Raw genomic sequence first — 23,462 nt, 5'->3', positions numbered from 1 at the left:
AAAGATATGAACCAGCAAACCTCCACGAACAGAAACTACAAATTGATTCCAACAAATGGAGAACTTCACTGCCACCAAAAGTTCCCATCTTTCGGGGAAAGATTCCAAACAAATGGGGAGTTGCAGACTAAACTGTCAGCAGTTCCCAACGTGGAATCCAGTGACAGAGCTGAGAGCTGGGGTTTCCATATGGGGAATTTTGGTCTGAAAGTCTACGGGCGTGGCTCAGGGCAGAACCCTCTACCAGCTCAAGCTGACCTGCCCAGCTCAAACACAAAAAAGAGCAGAGCTCAGTGGGGAGGAACTCACTGATAGCCATGGGAAAAGGCAAGAAAGACAGTGGACTCAAAGGATTTGAGGACACCATATCTGTTTTTCATTGTCCCTGAATGTCTTCAGAAGTTTGCTTCGGATCCTGTCCTGTTACCGATATATTAAAAAACAAAAATTCAGTTGAATTAATTTGAAGATCTAACTGGCTTTTATTCAACGATTCATGAATCTGGTAGCATTCTAAACAGGTAAATAGAAGGGCTCTCTGAGGGGCTATACAAGAATGGAAGGTTTTTATAGGCAGAAGGAGTAGGGGACAAGAGGAATTAGCAAAAGAAAAGAAAGGATAGTTTCAAGCTAGGCTGTCTTTTGGGGGTGTAAAGGAGTGGTAGGAGCCTTTATCATGTAGATTACCTCACTATTGTTGATCAGTAAATTTCAGATTGACTGTTTTAAAGGTCATATTTCTGGGAGGGGTTGGAACTGCAGTTAAATCTTGGTTTGCTGTGGTAGGAATGGGAGCCTGGAGTGATACACAAATAATTCCATTTTGAGCCTGCTGCTTGTTTTAACATGTGAAAGTTTTATAAATGTTAGATGATAAATACAAATCTTAGTGGAATTAGTGGTCTCAAGATATGTGCCTGCCATAAAATCATTCTTCTTTAAAGTTTCCAGAAAACTAGAGTACTACTAGTTCTTCTGGAAGTCAGAAATGTAACTGTTATAAATACTTTGAAGGAAGCTAGTCAAATAATTGCATTCTCACTTTTTAAAAAGTTTCCTCCAAGAAACTTTAAAGTAGTTTAAGACTTACATATACAATTTATGCCACCTTTATGAAGCTAATAAATCAGGGGACATATTTTATATTGGAGAAGTAGGTGAATATTGAGTTAATAAAGGCAGGCTGACTTAATACTCTAAGTTAGCAGTGTTTACCAAAATTATTAAAAACCAAACAAAACCCTGACTCCTAAGTAGGATGAGGGTGTAGATGCAGGTATACAGACGCTCTCATAAAGTCAAATGGAATAAACTAAAAAAAAATTTTTTTTAAAGAAGACTTAATAAAAGACACTGAGGTAACAGGTTTGGCCAAACTATCCAAAGACTCTGGGAAGTCACATACCATTCCCCTCCTGGAAGAGGAAGTAGGTGGTGGATGAGATTCTTAGCAGAAACACAGATACTCTTCCACTATAGCAGACAAATAACAGTGTTCAGAGACTGCAAACTTTAAACAAGTGATGAATTAGAGACAAAGAATGAGATAAAAATGGATTTTATAGAGGTTGGGGGGAAATGAGGGCAAAAATTATACTCCTGTACAACTAACAAGTGGACTAGAAACAGCTGAGTCACTCTTGAAGAGAACAGAGTGAGTGACACGGATTAAATTGTTGAGAGGATTAAATGGGATAATGCATGGTATTCACAATGCTTGGCTATAGTAAGTACTCAGTAACATTTGTTGATGTTATTAAATATTAGCTCTATTTATAGAATTCATACTGTGAAAATTTCAAAGGAAGTGATGTGGTTTACTTAAGTCTGCAGTCTAACTGGACATAAGCAATCAGCAAAATAACTACATTATTAAACCTAGGGGACTGGAACATAGATATACACATATGAGACTATAAAGATCTTATTTAAAAAATCAAAGATGAAGAAAACAATACCTACTGTAGTGTGTTGTTTAGGAGCATAAGCTTTAGAGTTGGAGCAACCTTATAGTATCTTCCTCAAAGTTGTTAGGATTCAGTAAAGTACAGGACTTGGTATGTGGTAAGTGATCAATAAATGACAGCAAATTTCTCTCTGGGGCTAAATTTTCTCTTTTAAAAATGAGAAGGCAGTTTGTATAATGGTTCAGGGTGTTGACATGAGAAAAAATGTATTCTTATCCCAGTTCTGCAGCTTATTATAACTTGGGCAGGTTACTTAACCTCTCTGACCCTGATTATCCTTATCTTTACAATGGAGACATTTCAGTGGGCCATTAATATCCTATTTTGTAACCTCCACTAGCTTCTTGATGTGTAGCATATCTTAAATGGAAATATGAAAAATCTATTGTGACCTCTTCATTTGTTTTTTTGGTTAAGGTTTTAGAGGCTAGTGATGGAGATCAGAATTCTATGAAATGTTTTGCTTACTAAACAGCAAATATGGATTAAGTTTTGGAAAAAGTTATGAGGAAGGGGACCCATTTCATTTGTCTTGGGAAATTTAGAAAGTCAATTTATAACTCACCCTTAGAATCTTAAAATCTGATTCACCCTTAGAACCAGGTGGACCTTTAGAACCAGCGGAAACTTATTTTAAGGAATTCTATATAAAAACTCAAAACAGATGTAAAGGTTACTTAAAGGATACAAGAATTTTCTTTTTTTAATCTAGCAAATGTTCAAAATGCAATTTTAAGTTATTCAATTGTTAAGCAACTCTTTACATGTATTTCTACTGAAAAGGAAGTTTTCTTCTCAAGGGAGATACAGTCTTTAATTCCATTTAAGCTAAATTCTAGGAAAATGTGTGGATCTCTCAGGTAATTGCATAGACCTTCAGTTATTACAAAATTAAATAGTATTTGGTGGCACACCAGAAATTAATAAGCACTTCTATTAAATTGCTTTTAAAGAGTTTAAAATCTTGAGTGGAGAAAACCAATTGCTTTCCCTTTGCATTTCCCTGGTATTCTTCAAATGCTGTATATTTAATTACATTTGATTTCACTTTGCTTAAAACTATTATTACTGGCACATTTGGAAATTAAAAAAAAAGGGGGGGACAGGGAAGAATAAACCCACTGTAGTCTATGAAGTGGTTTTTACCTTACTCACCTGAGTAAAGAAGGATTTGGCTTCTATCGCCCAGGGTCACTTCTGAGAAATCAGTTTTTGAAGAGCAGTTCTACCAAGTGGAGTTTTACTCAGTAGGCCTTCAACAATACAAAGCTTACTCTTTCTGAAACATTGCAGGTTTTTCTTATCTTATTCAACTCCATCCTGCAGAATGCACCAGCTGGAATAAATAACTACAGAACCGCCTAGGACCACACTATTAGGAAAAGAGATTAAATATTTATCCTGGCAATGGGCCTAATAACTGTCTTAATTTACCAAACTGTAGCAAAGCAAAAGCAAAACTGGAATATCTGGGCTAGTGATCAGTGAGGAAAAGACACAAAGGGGGATTTAAATATTTTTTTTAAGAAACTGATGTTTCCAGTTTTATCCATTATGATGCTGTAATGAACACTGAACATGTTACAAGTGTAACATAGGAAACTTGAGGGAAATTTTTTTACCAGAAATGACTGAAAGTGGAGTTTTGATCAAAGAAATGCATGTTTTACAATTTGATAGATCAGTTAAATAAGTTATCTTACATGTATACAATGAAATGCAGCCCTTAAAAAAGAACGAGTTAAATCTATAAGTAATGATATTTAAAAATTGCCACAGTATATTATTAAATTAAGAAAGGAGTTGCTTAGCAGTATGAAATCCCATTAACATTTATATACAGTTGTTAGTATTTCAGAGGGGAAAATCTGGATGATTAAGTTTTCAACAGTGGTGAATTTATTCATCAAATTAAGATTATTTTTAAAATTACATAAGTAGTACATGAATAAATTCATCTCATAAACATAAATTCATATACATCCATAAACACTTGTACTCAAATGTTCAAACAGTTTTATTCATAAAAGTCCCAAACTTTAAACAACCCAAATGAGCCATCAATTGGTGAATGGATAAAGAAACCGTGGTATAGCCATACAATGGAATATTACTCAGCAATGAAAAAGAACGAAGCATTTATACATGCTATAAATGGATGAATCTCAAAATCATTATGCTAGGAGAAAGAGGACACACACAAAAAACTGACTACACACTGTATGATTCCATTTACATGAAATTTTGGAAAGGCAAATCTATAGTGACAGCACATCAATGACTGGCCAGGATCTTGAAGTGAGGGAAGAGGATTACAAAGGAGTATGAGAGAACTTTTTGGGTTAATAGAAATGATAAATATCTTGGTTATGGTATTCACTAAGTATACATGTTAAAATTCATAAAATTGTACACTTAAAATTGGTGAATTTTATTGCATGTATATCTCAATAAAGCAGATTTTTAAAAGTATAGATAAAGCTCTCTTTTGACTACCATCCCAGAGGTTCCCTCCCTCTCTGGGAAGGTGCTCTCTCTCTACACAGGTAAGCCAGGTGACCACTATCACTACTTCGGATTGTACTTCAAAGTTCTTGTTCACCTTTATACACACACACACACACACACACACACACTACCCAGGGGAAATCTACATTTTTATATTACTTTACAATATTTAGTCATTATTTGGCTTTTTCCAGTAACTGTATCTTGGGGTATCTTTTTATTAGAATTTATAGTTCTACATCATTCTAACTCCTGAGAGTATTCCATAGAATGGATATACCACGTGCTATTTGGCTATCCCTCTATCATTCCACCATATTTGAGTATCATGGTTTGCCAAGTCCAGTGAATACAACTAATATGAAAATGGTGTTGTCTGGCCCTTTTAGCTTTCTCAGACAAATGGGACAGGGGAATAGGGTTGTAAACAGTTAATATTACATGGGAAATTATAACTATGAAGACCAGTTATGACTTTTTGAGCCTGAGTAATTTATTGTCAGGTGGTCAAGAATCTATTTTCCAAGGGAGTTACACTCTAATCCCTAAACTGCACCAACAACATGGAGGAAATATGTGGGAGGTGGGGAAGATAGTGGGGAACTTAATTTTTTATACATTTTTTAAAAAACAAGATGTATACCTTATTTTGTAACAAGGAACATGCATATCATAAGTATTTTTGAAGTGAGGAGGCTTTCCACTTCCTCAGCACAGGGACTAAATCTTCCAAGCTTCTGGAGAGAAAAGAAAAGCAAGCCTTCCTCGTTGGTCTCTCTTTAAAAACTGCAATAGTCGATGAAAATGTCTCTGAGCTTTCTCGTCTTGACAGAAGATTAGGGATCTTCAGGATGACCTGGCGTTGGAAGGGTGGCAGTAGGGGGTTGAAGCGTTTTGGTCTAGCTTCATAATGGGTTGCTAACAGCCTCTTCGTCTGCGTATCGGCTTTCAACAACTTATCTCCTGTGAAACCAGGGCCCGTCTTCACCCCTCCATTAGGGCCTGTAGGTGAAACGTGTACCTTGGTGGGACCAGGAAATCCCCAACGCTCGTTGAGTGGGAGAAGACGCCCAAACGGCGGAACGAACGGAGGTTCACTACCTCACCCATAATGCACAGCTCGCTTTTGAGCGAGCAAGGACTACAACCTCCAGTATGCATTTCTTTGGGCGGAAGCGTCTCTCCTTGAATCTGATTGGAGGTGACGAAGCGAGGCATTGTGGGGCTATGTCCGTACACAAGGCCTAACTGGCCTCGCCCAGCTCCAGGAGCCACGTCCGGGGTGGGGGGTGACGCTAGCCAGAGGCGCACGTCAGCTAAAGTGGCCAATCCCTTTCGTGCGCAGGCGCAGTGGTTCGGACAGCACCGGAAGTGCAGGGGGATGGGGCCGCGGTGACGCGATTCTGTCCGCGTTGGAGGGGCCGGGCCGCTGCCAGAGTCGCCGCGGCTGCCGCGTGACGTGGCACAGCCGAAGACTTAACGCCAGAGCTGGAGCTACCCCGCCAGTCGTGGAGCAGGTCCTCGCCCCGCTAATTCCTGTCTCGGAGCTTCGTCCGACACGCCAGATAGCGAGCCTCCCCTACCGCCCTCTTTCTTCTTCAGCTCCTTTTCAGTCGCTGAGTTTGCCGGGAGCGTGAAAGGAGAAGGCCCGGGACTGCCCCAAACCCCTTCTGCTCCTGCCCATCGCAAGTGCCACTACCGCCATGGGCCTCACTATCTCTTCCCTTTTCTCCCGCTTGTTCGGCAAGAAGCAGATGCGCATTTTGATGGGTGAGTGAAGGACCAAGAGACGAGGCCAGGCCTCGCTGGAGCGGTCGGGTCTCCACGCTTGCGGCGGCCTCGGGGCCTGTTTTTTCCCCAGTCCGCTGTGGTGGGGGAGGGGCTGCGGGCTGGGGTCGGGAGGAATTCTTGAGGGGGAACAATGGGGCGAAGGGTGGGCGGTCGCCCCAGATCTGTCGAAGAGGCTGGAACCGGGCCGCGGGCAAGGTTTCCTCCTCGGTTTGGCTTTTTCTGCATGATCTTTTTGAAAGCCCCACAAAATTGGGCGGAGATGTGAAGGTGGCGAACTCTGGGATCTCTCAAAGCCCGGAAGACACTGGCGAGGCCCATTCTGAGCGTGCAGTCCGGCTTCCCTCTTCCCCGGGTGTGGGCAGCGGTCGGGAGCGAGGCGGAGCGACTCCAGCCTTCCTCCTCCTCCTTTCCGCCCTGTGTACACACACTGCACACTCCAATGGTACGTGTACGAGCGGTCGCCGAGATCCCGGAGCCGGCCGGGGCAGGAAGTGACCAGGCCCAGTACAGTGGCAAGGGAGCACCCAAGGTTTCCGTGGAGTCCGGAGTCCTCTGCGCTCACTTCGCTAAACTTACTTCGCTTTGGGTGCCGCTTCATATTTTTTTCTCTTCCCTATTAATATCCCTGAAAATTGAGTTTTTCATGCATATTTCTTTTGGTCACTCTTAAGGACTGAATATACTAGATTTACTCTCTTTGGTTTTCAAACTACGTAATTTTTATCCAGCTGGCTAAGGTTTAGTGGGAAAAAAACCAACAACCAACCTTAGAAACTAATTTTTTTTAAGCCGATAACAAATTTTCAGTAAGTGAACAGCATGACGCTAAATTGTAGGGTAGGCTTGTTAAATAGTAATTACAAAGGTATTTTTAAGAAGAAGTTCTTATGGAAAATGGGGCTTTTTAAAAATTACTTTTTAGGGTCGGTTTTTAGCTCTGCTGAAGGAGCTTGTCACTTGAGTGATGTAAGCAGCCCCTTCCCCTGAGTACTGTGAGTAGTCTCTACATCACAGCTCCGTGGACCCAAGTAATGCTAAAAGGAGCCCCTCTAACTTTAAACACTGAAACTTAGTTCATTAGCTTGTTTTCCATAGAAGGGGGTGGGGGAGGTTTTGTTTGAAAGTTTTCCCTAGCAAGGTTCAATAATATTTCAAGGTGTATGAAAATTAAGGTTGTGTACATTTGATTCTTTTTTCTTATTCCAGCTTCTTCATTGTTCATGAAACAATTGTTAATGACTCATTCACAAAGATAGATAAAAGTGTTTTCTCTTTCATAGCTTATCAGATTTATTTATGAAAAATAATTATTTTAGGAGGGTAGGCATATTATTTAAGCTTTAAAAGTGGCTGAAAATTGACAGTCTAAAAAAGGATCTGAAGTCAGTGAGAGAACTTTGGACTGTAATAAGAATATCCAGCCTGTTCCTTAAAAAGATTAATTAGTACGTGGTTCTGTTCCTGGAAATGTAGTGTGTTGTATTTGAAATGTAATAGGCTGTATTTTACTTAAGATTTATTGTAAATTTATTGCTGTTTTTCATTTCCTTGGTCTTTTGTGATGGCTGAGTTTCAGAGGGAGAAGAAAGGTAGAATTATGCTATAAGCACTTTCCTGTATTTACTATTTAGTTTCTTTCCTCTCTTCCCTAAACAAAAATGATTGAAAGAAAATGGAAAAAGAAAAGTATTTAACTTCGTGCATTTGTGCAGGGAATAGAAGTCATGATTTGAAATTATTCTTTCATGTTAAATGTTTCATTACTCAGATTTGCTGTTCTTGTTTTGCATTTTAATTTGAGATGCTTAGGTTTCCTTGATTAAAAACACTTAAGTCACAAGGCCAACTTTTACGGTAAGTCGTCAAAAGAAGTATAAACGTGGTATGTATATGGATAGTGAAATAGGTGATTTTGGAAGTTTGATAATTCTTAGATTTTTGTGTCTAGCTTTATGAGTGATGGCATAATTAGTCTTTTTAATTTTTTTTTTTATTGAAGTATAGTTGATTTACAGTGTTTTAGGTGTACAGCATAGGGATTCAGTTATACATACATATATATAAAAACATGTATTCTGTTTCAGATTCTTTTCTATTATAGGTTATTACAAGATATTGAATATAGTTTCCTGTGCTGTACAGTAGATCCTTGTCATTTATCATATTAGGTCACTCTTAATGTGTCTACCCCTATCCAAGTATTAGAATTACCAGTTAATGATTGTTTTTTCCATATTAATGTTTTCAGACCTGCGTTCTTCCTTTTTTAAAATATGGCTTAGATAAAATTCATGCCTTCTTGAATCAGTGACTTTTTCAGACTTTTATCATTTTAAAGCATCATTGAAAGATAGCAATAAGTAATGAATCTGGTTTGCCACATTACTGTAGAGAAGTTTTAAATTTTATTACTACACACACTCTCCCAAAAGTTCAAGTAATTTCAAAAGGTGTTTGAAGTTACAGCTTGTGGTTAACTAATTCGAAAATTAAATGTCATCAAAATGTATCAAATTTAACATTTAAACTGTAGATTGGCAGAAAATTGTGTAGCTTTTTTTTTTTAAAGGAGAAATCATTCTTGTGATTGATATTTTTGAGCTTAAATTCAAAGACAACCAGTTTCCACCCTAGATTTCTCATGTAGCCCTTCATTATCCTGTTTAAGTCTGACCTCCATATTTTGATCCATTATAAGATGTAATTTTGGTGAATGACTCCCCAAATTTTGTTTATATTTGAAAACATTAATATGTTCTCTACAAGGATTATTAATTCTGCTCGTTGCAAGATCTTTGTGTTGAAAAGCTGAAAAAATGTTGCTTTCTAGAAGATTGCTAATGCTAGTGTAGTTTTGTGTTGTCTTACATGTGACTGGCTTTTGGGGACCAGAGAGATTTAGGAGGAAAGATCCTTTGTTTGCCAATTGAGAAATATTAGCAATATTTTAAGTGAGTGGTGTTTCATACTTTTCCTGAGCATTTTTTATAAATATATTTATTATGTAATTTAAAATTTTTGGTTCTGATCTAAAAATAATATGTCATTTTTGTTAAAGTTAGAAAACATGAAAAAGAATTAAGTGATAATTACAATTCCACCTTTACACTGTTATTAGTACTTGTTATGTTTACTCTCAAACTTTAAGAGGAGGTTTAGTTGCCCTGAAATTGTAGTTGTGATCTATGGCTTTGTGTTGTATTTAGTTTATTTTATTATGAACATTTTCTCTGGTCATTAATTAAAAACATAATTGCCAGCCTTTAATTTGTTTTTTTAGGGGGAGGTTTCTTCTAATTAGTTTTGTGATATGGGGAAACAATAGAAAAGGGAAAAATCCTTAGCTTCTTGCTACTAGATGTTGATACAGCCATCCTTAGGTGCACCCTCTTGCATTATTTATTACAAAATATGATTATCAGATTGATAATTTGCTGCTAATCTGCTGGATAGAAGCAAAACCCCAGCTCATTAGAATTTTCTGTATACCTGGTAGCCTCAGTTTCAGTTCTGATGGTCAATCTCTGAGGAATTAGATATTAAGACACTGTGTGTCCAACAAGAAAAACCTAAGGGCAGGATGGCAGTATATAAATACTGTTAGAGAGCTCTGGCATCAGACCTAGAGTTCTTTTTTTTTTTAATTAAAAAAAACTGAGATGTAATTCACTTAAGATTCATTCCTTTAAAGTGTACAATTCAGTCGTTTTTAGTATATTTACAAAGTTGTGTTACTACCACTGTCTTAATTCTAGAGTATTTTTGTCAGCCTAGAAAGAAAACCCACATACATTATCAGTCACTCCGCTCCTCACCTCTCCATCTTGCAACCGCTTTTCTGCTTTCTGTTTCTTTGGGCTTCTATTCATGATATTTCATATAATGGAGTTGTGCAATATGTGACCTTTAATGTCTAGCTTCTTTCACTTAGTGATTTCAAGGTTCATCCATATTATTTATAGCTTGTATCAGTACTTTATTCCTTTTTATGGCTGAATAGTAATTCCATTGTACGGATATACCACTTTTATTTGTTCATCAGTTGATGGAAATGTGGTTGTTTCCACTTTTTGGCTTTTATGCATTATGCTGCTATGAACATTCATGAATAAGGTTTTGTGTGGCTGTATGTAATTCTCTTGGATAAATAACCTAGGAATGGCATTGTTGGCTCATTGTTAACTATGTTTAACATTGAAGAACTGACAGACTATTTCAAAGCAGGTATACCATTTTACATTCCCACAGCTTTGTATGAAGGATTTAATTTCTCCAGAAGAACTAGGATTTTAATACTTGTTCCGCTACTCCTGTGATTCTGGGGATATTTCTGAACCTCAGATTTTTGCATCTGAGAAATGGAGAATTATTGTGAGGATTAAATTACAAAATGTAAGGAATCATCTGGTATTGTGTGTGGAACACAGTAAGCACTCAATTTTAAATTATTTTAAAATTATTATGAAGTTGTATTTCAAGCTTCCTTGTAGAAAGCTCGAAAGATAAATGAAAACATGAAGAAAAATATCCTATCTGAAAACTTTATCCCCTGAAAATATACTTTTTTTAGTCAGTCTTTTTCTTTTCTGCATTTGTTGTTTTTCTCTAAGTTTAGATAATTGCAATCTAGCTTTTTAAACTGAAAATACAAGAATTTCTTGCTGCCATAATTTGGGAGGCATACTTTTTAAGGGTTGGCGAAGATTTTTGGAGAAGTTTTACTGCTTTTAACACTTTGGTCAAAGTGCAGGTCCAGTTAAGGAGAACAAGTAATTCCAGTATATCTTTCAAAACAGTGACTTGTTTATGGGGTGGAAGGGAGGGAGGACATAACTGGACTGTACAGATTAGAGTCTTATCTTGGCTAGTTGAGAGTTGGCTGTAGTTTCATTTTGTGGAGAAATCTCATTACCAAATATTGCAACATTAAGGAAATACATACTTAAGAAATCGCTTAAGTGGCACAAAATTGTTAGACTAACATGTTTTTGAGTAAAGAACTATATAAGGAGTTTTAAGTGATGGTATGATGGTATCTTAAATCTCACAATAGAAATACTTTTTTAAAGAAAAACTTATGATTTGTATTTATACAGCAGTATTTTGGGTGCAACTTAAAAAATATCTTTGTGACTTTAGAAACTTGTATGTGGCTGTGAGCCATGTAACCGTTGTTTTAAATTTTTAAAAGTAACTTATGGATGCTTAAAAAACTTTATGGTTATATTATTTTTGTAAATACTTTCTTCCTTTTTCTCCAGTGAAATTAAGTATTTAAAATATCAAGGCTCTTAAGCAGTTATCTTCTTAATGGGTCTCCACCAGTCTAACATTTTTAAATAAAGGAAATGTTACTTGGGAAATTTTTTCTTAATGGCAGCAACACATGTTTATTGTGTATAAGAATTCTAATAGAATAGAGTAGAAGAAAATTATGCATACAAGCAGGTCTAAAACTTTGAATTAAAGTGGGATTACCTACATGCTTTTATATAACTTAAAATAGTTATATAATCATGATTTTTCCTGGATTTCTTCCATTCCTTATCAATATTTTTGGATTTCCATTGTCTTTAAATTGCAGTGTGAGGTCCAGTTGGACCACCGGTGAGGACTGGTGTATACCATAGTTCTCAAAACTTAACCCAAGTGCTTTTTCTAAGTAGCATTTCAGTTCCAGTTCTGACTGGGGCATAATTGTATTTAGACTTAGTTTAAGGTGAAGTTTGTGAATTTCAAAAATTTGATCAAAATCACCTGAAGAGAACTTAGGCTCTCAAGAGACTTACCTATTTCAAACAATGAAAAGATCGTATTGTTCTCCCCCTCATTCTCTGTATTTTTACTGAAGACACCAAACTCTTAGATAGCTGCTTTTGTTTCTTTGTGTATTTTTTAGAGTTATGTTTTCTAATCTTTTTGATACTGTTGTGTACTTAAAAAAACAGTTCGGTTTTCTTATGCCCATGAGTCAGGGCTTAGAGTGGTCTGCTCAGTCTGACTAGTAAGTGTCATAGTATTTGGGACAGAATAAACAGTTGCAGTATGAAGAAGTGAGGAGTAGAGTTTGATTAGAGGATTCAGGAATAAGGCATAAAATACCTGGGTCTCCAGAGAGATCTTAAAGCTACCCTTTGTAGGGTACACAGCAGAAAGGATTGTTATATGGGTAGGAGTCTTAATAGCCTACTGTAGACTTTGGTTCTGTTTTGGACTAACTGATAAAAGTTAAACTTGCTTGCTCAGAAATGTAAGTTAGGTAAGTTAGGTGATTATGTTTTTTTTTTCCCCCCAACTTTATAGCGTAGGTCTCATGTGCTAAGTCATGCTTTGATTTAAATATTTTTTTAAAAACTCCTTGTTTAAATACTCAATTGAACTGATTTCAAAATCTGTGACAGCATAAATCTAGGTGACCAAATGTGATATCCTTAGAACAATAATACATTCAGTACATAATTAGTGACTTTCCATTTATGAAGCTTTAGCAAACAATGTGGAATATATAGGTTTTGAGAGATTCGTACTTAAAATAAGCATTTGAAGGGGAGAGTGTAGCTCAATCGTAGAGTGCATGCCTAGCGTGCATGAGGTCCTGGGTTCAGTCCCCAGTACCTCTGTCAAACAAACAAACAAATAAATTTATCCCCCCCCCCCCCGCCCAAAGCATTTAATTGGCTTTTCACTATCACTGTAATAAAGGAGGTATACCTGGTATACCTTCTTGTTATAGTATGGATGTTTTTCAGAAGCAAGCACATACCTCCTTGCTTATATCTGCCTGCCTCAAAGGAATTACTTGAAGAATTTAGTCATTACTTATGTTGGTTATGAATATGATAGGACCATTTTTACAGCCTAAATTAACCAGTCTTATTCTCATTTCTGTACATTTGATGTTGAAATGGATTTAGGTAGGGGTAAAATTGGTCTCATCTTCCTTTATTATAATTTAAGGAGAGAAAGGAATAGTTATATATTTTTTTCCCCAAACATCAAGTATATTACCTGAAATTTACTTGTTATATAAAAGGAGATTGAGTTTATGAATCTTAAAGATAATTCTTTATTCTTAATATGTTTTCTCTGATTCAACTTCTAATTTGTGTTTTCAGAAATGATAGTAGTTCATAGAATTAATAAGGAGTTGAATTGGAAGATATCTTAGATCTGGTCCCCTTATTTTATAGCTAATTTCTCTGGCCTCAGTTTCCTAAAGTGATTTGCCTAAAGGCAGTCAGCTATTTTGTGGCAGAGCAGATTTAGAGATTAGAACCTGAGTGAGCCAGATACACCATGCTGTGTCTCTAGGTCTAGAAAAAAAAATGGAAAGGCTTTCAGTAGAAAGTGTTGCCTTTGGGAATCATAAATGAGGTGATTTCATTTCTAACTCATTTGTGCCTTTACCAGTCAGCTTTTGCTTTCAAACTAAAAACCTCTTTTGAAATTGTTTCTTAGTATGTGCTTTTGGTCTAGATTTAAAATTTATAATATCTTTTTCTAGTTGGATTGGATGCTGCTGGCAAGACGACCATTCTGTATAAACTGAAGTTAGGGGAAATAGTCACCACCATTCCTACCATTGGTAAGAAACTTTCCTGATGACTTTATATCATCATAATGTATTACACGGTGAAATAGAACACAGTTTAATTTTTAAAATGTTTTTTTCTTTACAACTTAATTTCTTTAGAGTAGTTTTTGGTTCACAGAAAAATGGAAACTACAGAGATTTCAGATATACCCTTTCACCTCACACATGTATAGCCTCCTCCATGATCAACATCACTCAGTTGATGAACCTACATTTACACTTCATAATCACCCAAAGTCCGTATACCTTAGGGCTCACTCTTGGTATTGTATATCCTATGAGTTTGGACAAATATAAAATCACATATATCCATTATTATAATCGTCTAAATTTTTTAATTTGTTACTGTTAGGGCTTTAAAAAAGCAATTCTGGGAGAATTCCACAATAAAGAGGTTTATTTTCTGAATGACACGATGGTCTTTTTCTTCTTCCCCCTCTGTAGGTTTTAATGTGGAAACAGTAGAATATAAGAACATTTGTTTCACGGTATGGGATGTTGGTGGTCAAGATAAAATTAGGCCTCTCTGGAGGCATTACTTCCAGAACACCCAGGTAAGTAAGGAATGCTATATGTTTTTGTAACTTTTCCTTACATATTTCATGCCCTAAAGTTTATGTTAATATCTACTGTTTACTTGGATATTGATGTTTACTCTATGAGTTGGCATTCTTATCACTGCTTCCATATTCTTCAGTGAACTCTCTCTCACTCATGTCTTTAAAGACAAAATTACCTGGGGTGGAAGAGTTACATAGTTATCATAGTAATATTTTGGAAGATTGGGTGTTTTTCAAGATTGAATTAGATGTCTCATCAGTAGTCTGTTGGTTTCATTTTTAGTTTAGAAAGTAAGATCTGTATAACTTTCTATTGTAGTTGTTAATAAATGTAGTACAATTAATAGTCCTTCATTTAGGTCAGTTAAGTGTTTATTTAAATACATTAGGAAAAAATATATTAAGGTAGATTTGCTCTGATGATTTGTAAGGCATTTTTATATTATCATATAATGTATATGTAATACTAGCATGGTAGAGACCTTAGTGATCTGTAGAGCAGGAATTTTTAAATTTGGTTGCACTTTAGAATCACCTGGGAAGCTTTAAAAATCCCAAAGCTCTGATCATAACCCCAGACCACTTGATTCAGAGTCTCTGGGGATAAAACTAGGCATCAGTAGTGTTTCTTAAACTTTAATGTGCATATGAATCACCTGGGTGTGTATTAAAATATGGATCAATTCAGTAGGTCCTGGCTGAGTAAGGCCTGAGATTCTGAATTTCTAGAAAGTCCTTAGGTGGAGGAGCTGATGCTGCTCATTTGGGGACCTGACTTTGAATAGCAAGGCTCTAGTGTTGACATTTCAGGCTGGTTAAATCTTTGTTGTTGGGTGAGGGGAGGGCTTTCCTTTGCATTGCAGGATGCTTAGCAGCAGCCTTGACCTCTACCCATTAGTTAGCAGTAACAATCCTCCCGACCCAACTAGTTGCAACAACCAAAAATGTCTCCATGTATTGCAGAATATATTCTGGGGGACAAAATTGCTCCTTGAGAATCACTGCTCTAGTCTGACTCTTATATATGTGGAAACTGAAGCTTGGAATGACTACTTAAGACTGGAGAGCTGGTTCCTGTTCTGCATTTCTATTTAACCTGGTCCAAACTGTGGTGTTTTGTACTACATAAAATGTTCCTCATCAGTTTTTGTTTATTATTGGCATTGATAAAAATTTTTTTTACGTAATGTATGATATTACAAGCACTTCTTAGGTTTAAGATGTGCAGATGCCATTCTTGGTGTCGAGCTCTTATAATGTTGTATACAAGTGAGTTTATTGCCACCAGGCAGTGGTGAATACCCTACATGAGTGGCTGGAACTACCAGGTTTAAATAGCATGTTGTGTTAAGTAATGGCATACTTTGTAATTTAAAAATTAAAATGTTTCTGTGCATGAACATAGCTGTGGTTAGAAAAAATGTTTTGATTGAGTTACATGCTTTTAATAAGTTTATTATGGAAAATTTCAAATTATGCAGAAGTAGAGAGAATATCACAACAAACTCCCATGTATCTATTACCCGGCTTCACTTATTAGGATATGGTCAGTATTGTTTAATTGGTACTCTTTTTTTAACATACTTCACCTTTTGGATTATTTTAGAGTAAGTAGGCATTTCATTTAGGGAACATGCTTTTGAAATAAATTTAGGCATGCAGTAAAACTTTGCTAATCCCAAGCCTTCTTAACCAAGAGTAACCCTTGTCTTATCATTAGACTTGTTTAGTCATTTACTTTTAGTTCTTAATTTGTGGTTAGACCTATTCCTAGCCTTTTTGGATTACTTTAAAATCAAAGGTCCAAGTTCTTCTCGTAGGACCTTAAAGCTGCCGAAGAAAACATTGTTACCTGATGTAATCGTAGCCAAGCTTTTAAAGCTCTCTTTTCCAGCATTCCTGATCCGTTCTTTTAGCTATAAAATTTAAAGGAAACTTAATTATTGCCATTTAACCATGCTTCTAACTTTTATTAACAATCCAGGGTACAGTGTTTATTGTAGAAAATTCCTCTTCACTCATGTAATTAAGGTAATTTTCCTGTTCTAAATAAATCAGTATTTGGCCTTTTAAGTAATCTTTTCTTAAAGAAGCCAGGCTTATCTTTAGAATCCTAGCTTTCCTACTCTTGATTCTGTGCTGTCCCAGGAAGTGAATAACTTAGAATTTATTCCTAAAATAATCTTCCCTCTCAATAATGTTACTTTGGGACTGAGAGTGTTATTTACATTTTAAGACAGAATGAAAATGGATTGTTAGTGGTCAGATAAAATTAGATCCCTTTTAGAGGTGTTACCTCTTCTAGAGAAATAGGTTGTAAAAAGGAGTAACTTCTTGGATAGAAGGGAAAAGAGGAGACATTTACTAAATACCTGTGATATGCCAAGTACAATGCTAGATTCTTTTATACCTCTATGATTACATTGAATCGTTAATAGGCTTACAGAGTTGGTGGTATTTTACAGAAGAGGAGGAATGGTCAAGGATTAGGTAGTTTATATGACTGTTAAGTAGTACTGAGATTTGAATTCGATATATATCCACTATGCCATATTGGCTCTCAGAGCACCAGAATGTTTTTCAAAAGATAGGATGTTTAAAATGATTGCAGCAGAGATAAAGGAAATGGGTTTGAAATTTGCTAGACCAAAAGACCATTTGTCGTTTAATGACTACAACTTAAAATAATTCTTATGTGCCCTGGCAAGCTCAATATTATGATAATACTGAGGGATTAAATCCCTCAGTGGATTTGATCTGGTTACTTAAATAAGTAGTAGCTCAAGACAGTCTGTGATAAAGTGACAAATGATTAAAAATACTTTAGGGGTCAGGGTTGTGGGGAGAAGAATATTTAAAGTAATCACTTTAGTATAATAAAAATAGATTTTAACAAATCTATAAAATTAACCTCACCTCTCTCTCCAGTTGACAATTTACACTTTTCCTTCTGAAATTTTTTTGAAAAGTCTTAATTCAAGTAATTGCTTTCCAATTCCATTTCTTTTGTAGTATAGATTTCTAATATTTGAATATCTTTAAAAAAGGTTATTTAGTTTCCTTTTGGTTGAAAATTTTTTATTTGATCAAGTCAACCTTGAATTTTTCTTGGTATACTTTGCATAAGTCTGCCTTCCCCTGATTCTGCAGTTGGCAGGCAACATTCTGGAGCAAGGCCCTCTTCCTGATGAAGCATATGAAAACTACTGCCTCTTCCTCCTCTTTTAATTTACATTTTGTGCGTGCCTTTGAATAAACTAATTCAGCTGGTAAATTCATGAATCTTTGTGATCTTTGGATTGTTCTTTTTCCTTTTGTGGCCATTTTGTTATTTCTGATTACTTGTACGTAAGTGTGTGAGGATACGGAAAAGAGATAAAATTTATTCTTCTTTGCGTAGAGAAAAGTGACCAGTTGTTAAGAGTAAGATTTTTTTCTTTTGAAATACATTGATAAGTTAAAATCACAAATAGTGCTAAAATCCATTTTTAGTTTTTAGGGCATTGTTTTTTTCTTTTCTTTTTTAAATAAGACTTTTTCTTCCTAACCTTTAATTCTTGATATGGTTCTGCTGCCTATACTTAGGTTTCATATTTAGTGTGTGCTTTAAATTTAACTGTTAAAATTTATTTAAACAATTTTTCTCCAGGGTCTTATTTTTGTGGTAGATAGCAATGATCGTGAAAGAATTCAGGAAGGAGCAGAAGAGCTGCAGAAAATGGTGAGAATGTTTTTAAAATTTGTCAATTCCAAGATGTGTTTTTCTGGGTGACAGTGGAATGGTATTAGTGGTTGGTACATTTTAGCTGTTATTTGATTATAGAAATGAGATTTTTAGAGCTAGAAAGAACCTTGAACTGTCATCATAGGTTCTTAAGACTGCACATAAAAGTCTCCTATAGAACTTTATAAAACAATTCATGGTAGAGTAGCTACTTTAGTAAGTTGAGGGGAAGGCCCAGTTTGCTTGTAGAATGCTCCATGGGTGATTTTGATGCATATCTCTCACTGAGGATATCTACTTTAGCCCAGTCCTTTATTTTTAGATATGAAATCTGTAGTTTTGAAGATTTTGTGACCTAGGAATTCTGGTTCAAATACCTTGGTCCAAAGTTTATTGGATTCAGTTTTCTCTATACTGTACCTATAATATATACTTCAAAATGTTTTGTAATAGCAACCATGATAAAAAATTACTCCTAAGGGATGTTGCATTTTGGTTGATCGTGGCATATTGGCATTGTCATGTATTGGATTAATGTTATCATACATTTATATTGTGAAAAATCCTGAGGAGGTGGAGTTGTTGAGGAACTTGCTAGAGGAACCTTGTTATGGTTTCAGATTTGTAGCTGTAAAATATTTACTGAAGTGAAATATTCTTATTCATTGCCTTCTAAGACAGAGTGTAGTTTGTAAAACCATTGTGCCAGTATATATGTAATTGGATTTTTTGTCCCTTTTATTTTTTGTCAGCAGCCTTATTGAGATATAATTCACATACCATAACCTCTCATTCATTTGAAATGTATAGGTCAATGGTTTTTAGTAGACAAAATTGTACACTCGTTACCACAATCGAATTTTAGAACATTTTCATCACCTCCAAAAAGAAATCCTCTGACTATTGGCATTCAGTCCCCATTCTTTCCCCCACTCCACTACCACGCCACCCCGAGTCCTGACAGCCACTAATCTACTTTCTGTCTCTGCACTTGCCTGTTCTGTACATTTGTTTAATTGGAATCATGCACTCTGTAGTCTTCTGTTACCTTTTTTACTTTTTGTCACTTTTCACTTAGCATAATTTTCCAAAGTTCAGCCATGTTGTATCATGTATCAGTATTTTATTCCTACCAGTTCCTGCTCTTGGTATTATTTTTGTGTTTTTCATGATACTGCTAATGCCTTAATCACTATATTGTTTTCCTATTGATGTTCAGTCCACCTGGCTGGAAAGGATAAAAGTCTAAAAAGAGTCATCATCTAAATACTTTTACTACTAAGTACCATAAGAGCCTGCCATAAATGTTTTATTCCCATATGCATTTCTTATCCTTGCCAATCCTGACCCTCCATGGATGTTCATGAAGGCTGAATGAATGGTTTACTTCAATGGAATGTGGGATGATTGGCTTGGAAAACAGTTTTGCTTTACTTGAAGGCATATGATTATTTGCCTGGGACTTCAAAACTTTAGGATATAAGATTTAATTTGTGAGAGTACCTGAACTTGGCTTAGAGAAATTGGTTTAATGTTTGATGTGTTAATGTTGAATAAATGTTTTTTATACACACAAACACAATGTGTTACCTAGTTTGTTACAATAATTAGATTCCAGTTTGGTGGTTGTTAATGTCTTAGCTTTTATTTTCAGCTTCAGGAAGATGAGTTGCGAGATGCGGTGTTGCTGCTTTTTGCGAACAAACAGGATTTGCCAAATGCTATGGCCATTAGTGAAATGACAGATAAATTAGGTCTTCAGTCTCTCCGTAACAGAACAGTAAGTATTTGGAGATTCATATTCATATTAACTTCTTGACTATTAGAATTATTAGGATAAATGTTCAAGCTACTATTTAGTTTAAACATTTATTAGCTAATTGTCTCTTTTGAAACATAATGAGCATATTATCTTAAAAATTGTTTATACAAACGAGCTCTTTTAGGCTTTATTTCAAACCATTTTAAATATTGTGTTCACTTTTACTTTAAATCATGTTGATATCGTCTCCCTTTAGTAACTTTTTATTATATATCCTCTAAGGAGCCAAAGGTTTTAAATCTGTTTCATTTGACTTTTCTTAACTTTATCCTCAAAATGGTTAGTATTAATAAAGATGTGGAAAACTGTACTGTATGCAAATTGTAATATCTAAAGATTATTGATACTCTTAATTTAAATTTTATGTCTTTTAAATAGCTCTTCAGCAAATACTTTGTAATTTGGTTTTATTAAAACTCCAGTAATTTAGCAGCTATATTTTAGATAGTATTTTGAACTGTTAGTTTGCATTTTAACACCAAAAGGTTGTGGAGGAACCTTTAATTATGATATTACAAGTTTGGAATTTAAAATTATAAGCTCTCCAATAGCTTATCATTTTAGATCAGTGATTTAAATATTGGAAAAACACAGTGTACTGTTTTATATATATAGATAACACAAACTATTATTGTGGTTTGTGCTTTACAGTATTTTTCATTAGCTGGTCAACAAGGCAAATAATGTGGTATGGCAATAACTGTATAGACTGTTCAAGATGACCCAGGCCAATTTAAATAAGATAAATTGTAAATAATGCCAGTTATCCATGCTGTGAAGATGTGAATTCGTGCATTTTCTCAGCCTTCTAGGTTACTGGGGTCTTTGGTATTCAAATGATAATTGGCAGCATGGTATACTTGAAGTGGCCTTGCAACATTAAAGCAAGGTCTTTATTCTAAGGGAAGATAAAACTGGTCAAAAGAAAATTAATGAACTATCCCTTTAAGGCAATTGAATTGCTTTCTAGGTCTTTTTCTTGGTACTTGTAACTTTTCATGGCATTTCACACAGTTACTGAAGTTAAGATTCATAAACATTTTAAAGAGTGAAACTTTTGGGGGTGTATATGACTAAAGATAGTGAAATTCCCTGAAAAGCTTGCCTCTAAAATATCAACAATCCCTGTTCTTTCAAAATTTTGCCTCTTCTACTCTGAACTTAATTTTATGGGAAACGAGAGGGTTGTAAGGATCAGGTGGGTATTTTAATAGTTATTAATCTTCCCATGGATGTTCTTTTCAGATGAATCAGTAGATGGTTGATTAAATATAATGAATGGGTAGCAGTAGCTTTAAATGTGAGAGGAGTTTTGTGAGAAGCAAGAGGTAAGAGAACAGTTCCAGTCTATACTGAGATCATTAAATATAACATTAATCATTTGTGAGATATAATACTTGAATACATGTAGAATTTTGTTGGTTTTATGTATTAATTTTTGGTTTCCTTTTTTTCCCCTATGCATTTATGGTACCTGCTGACTAAATAATAGCCCTGGAAAATAATTTTCTGAGTAAGAAATTTTAAACACTGGTTATACATAGTCCTGTGTTAATCAAGTGTTTTCTTGTCCTTTCTTTACAGTGGTATGTTCAAGCCACTTGTGCTACACAAGGAACCGGTCTGTATGAGGGACTTGATTGGCTGTCAAATGAGCTTTCAAAACGTTAAATGAAACTGGATATCTAACCAAGGACATGTTTGATAGAATTGGTCTAGGCTTGTTACAACAAAATTAGTTTGCATCTTGGTTATTAAACAGTATCTGGGACTGGTTTGGGGGGAATATTACAGCGTTTAAACTTATTTTGTTGCCAATTATTATTTACCAAGTATGATGTTGCTATTTAGCAATATGCTTGGTTTTAAAGAAATTCTCCTTAACTTGGGAAAAAAGTATCCTCTTTTCATTTTACTTCCCTTAAGCCTAAATGCCTGGACATAGCTATTCTGACACCTTTAAATAAATCCATTCTGAATGTTTTTTGAGCCCACAACAAATAATGTTTTAAAGTTATCCCCTTGCTACTTTACTGATACCTTTATCATTCCTGGGACAGTCTGCTGATTTAAAAAATGTAGCATTCCATTTGTATTTATTTTTCTCCCTTGCCAAAAAGATTTTCTAATACTGCTTGTACCAGCCAGGGAAATGCTCCAAAACACTATTCAGATCTCTTGCACTGAGGAACTTTTTATTTTCCCCCGTTATTGACTCCTAGCTTCCATCAGTCAAGCTTACCTTGGTGTGGTTTGGATTTGATAGCCAGTTAGTTCTGTGCTAGATGCAGAGAGTTCATATTGAGATGATTTTTAATATTCAGCAGATTGTCTTCCTTTATATTGTATCTTTTTTATGTTGCATGTTGCTTTTGGTATCAGCCTAACTTTTTGCCCAATATATAGTTCTGCTGATGTTTTATTGTTTATTGGTGAACATATCTTCATTAAGAGTTTTTGGAAAACTCACCAAACTCAATAAGTTTTCTTCATAACCCATTTGGAATTATTCCTAATAAAATGATAAAATGTAATTGTGTGTGTTTTTCTTGAATCTTGAAGATGTTTGAGATGGATTTTCTTATTTGGCAGAATTGATTTGCATATATTACATACTGTGAACAATCATACAGATCCCAGAGAGATTCGTAATTGTTTGAATATAAAATAAAATACAGGTTGCTATCATGTATAACAGTGTGTGGAGCCACTTCAAAAATTTAGTTTTCTTTGATAAAATACCATTTTGATGCTGTACATTTCTAAAGTCAGACCTAGAGTAAAAAGCTGTAATAAAATAAACTGACCCCAAAGCATGTATGCAGGTGTTTGTTTCACAGCTAACATGAGTTTAAAAATAAATTCATACCGTTTACATGGCAGAGTACATAGGCTGTTAGTGATGCAGCTCCCCTATGTAAGAGAACAAAGTTCACAGGCACTTTTTTGCTTCACTTTTCTTTCTAGCTTCTGCAGGATGCTGCATGTAACTAATTCTTTGTTATAAGCAATAAAGGTATATACCTCATGAATTACATCTATTAAGTTATTAAGAACTCAATTTGGTGATGTTATGAATAACTTAGTTTTTATCTATAATGTTTTGTGTATTTTATAAACCTGGTATTTTTATGGTTATTAATGGTTTGTATAGATTCAGATAAATTTATGGATTGCAGTCTTATTTTGAAAACCAAATACATACTTGTAAAATAATGTACATTTTTGAATTGTAAAAAAAATACTGGAGCAAGTGAAAGGAAATTAGAATAAGTAGTTGGTGATTGTCAGACAGGTAATTGGGGTAAAGTGTGTTCTTAACTTGTGCCAATTGATGTAAGTGCAACTTTTCTAGCCCACTGGATGAATTCTTCAAATAAGAAGGGTCTTATTTCTTGTTGGATCAAACTAAGGATATATATAGTATGTGTGGTTTTATATAGGGTTCAACTAGGGGATGTAAAACTTCAGTAGGTTCAGTGTTAGAATCATAGTT

General features: G+C 35.3%; 1 protein-coding gene across 1 annotated transcript; it reads left to right on the top strand.

The window, feature by feature from the left end:
* The first annotated feature begins 5,842 nt into the window (after positions 1 to 5,842).
* Positions 5,843 to 22,500, top strand: ARF4 (ARF GTPase 4). The gene is made up of 6 exons (XM_006196437.3): positions 5,843 to 6,245; positions 13,771 to 13,851; positions 14,305 to 14,414; positions 18,070 to 18,141; positions 19,799 to 19,924; positions 21,551 to 22,500. Exons 1-6 carry the CDS (start codon positions 6,179 to 6,181, stop codon positions 21,635 to 21,637), a joined length of 543 nt encoding a protein of 180 aa, XP_006196499.1. The 5' UTR covers positions 5,843 to 6,178; the 3' UTR covers positions 21,638 to 22,500.
* Positions 22,501 to 23,462: the final 962 nt, after the last annotated feature.

The sequence above is a fragment of the Vicugna pacos genome, chromosome 17 (genome assembly GCF_048564905.1).
Source record: "Vicugna pacos chromosome 17, VicPac4, whole genome shotgun sequence".
NCBI classification, from domain to species: Eukaryota; Metazoa; Chordata; class Mammalia; order Artiodactyla; family Camelidae; genus Vicugna; species Vicugna pacos.
The sequence above is the reverse complement of the archived record's forward strand: the minus strand, read 5'-3'. Positions and strand labels throughout refer to the sequence as shown.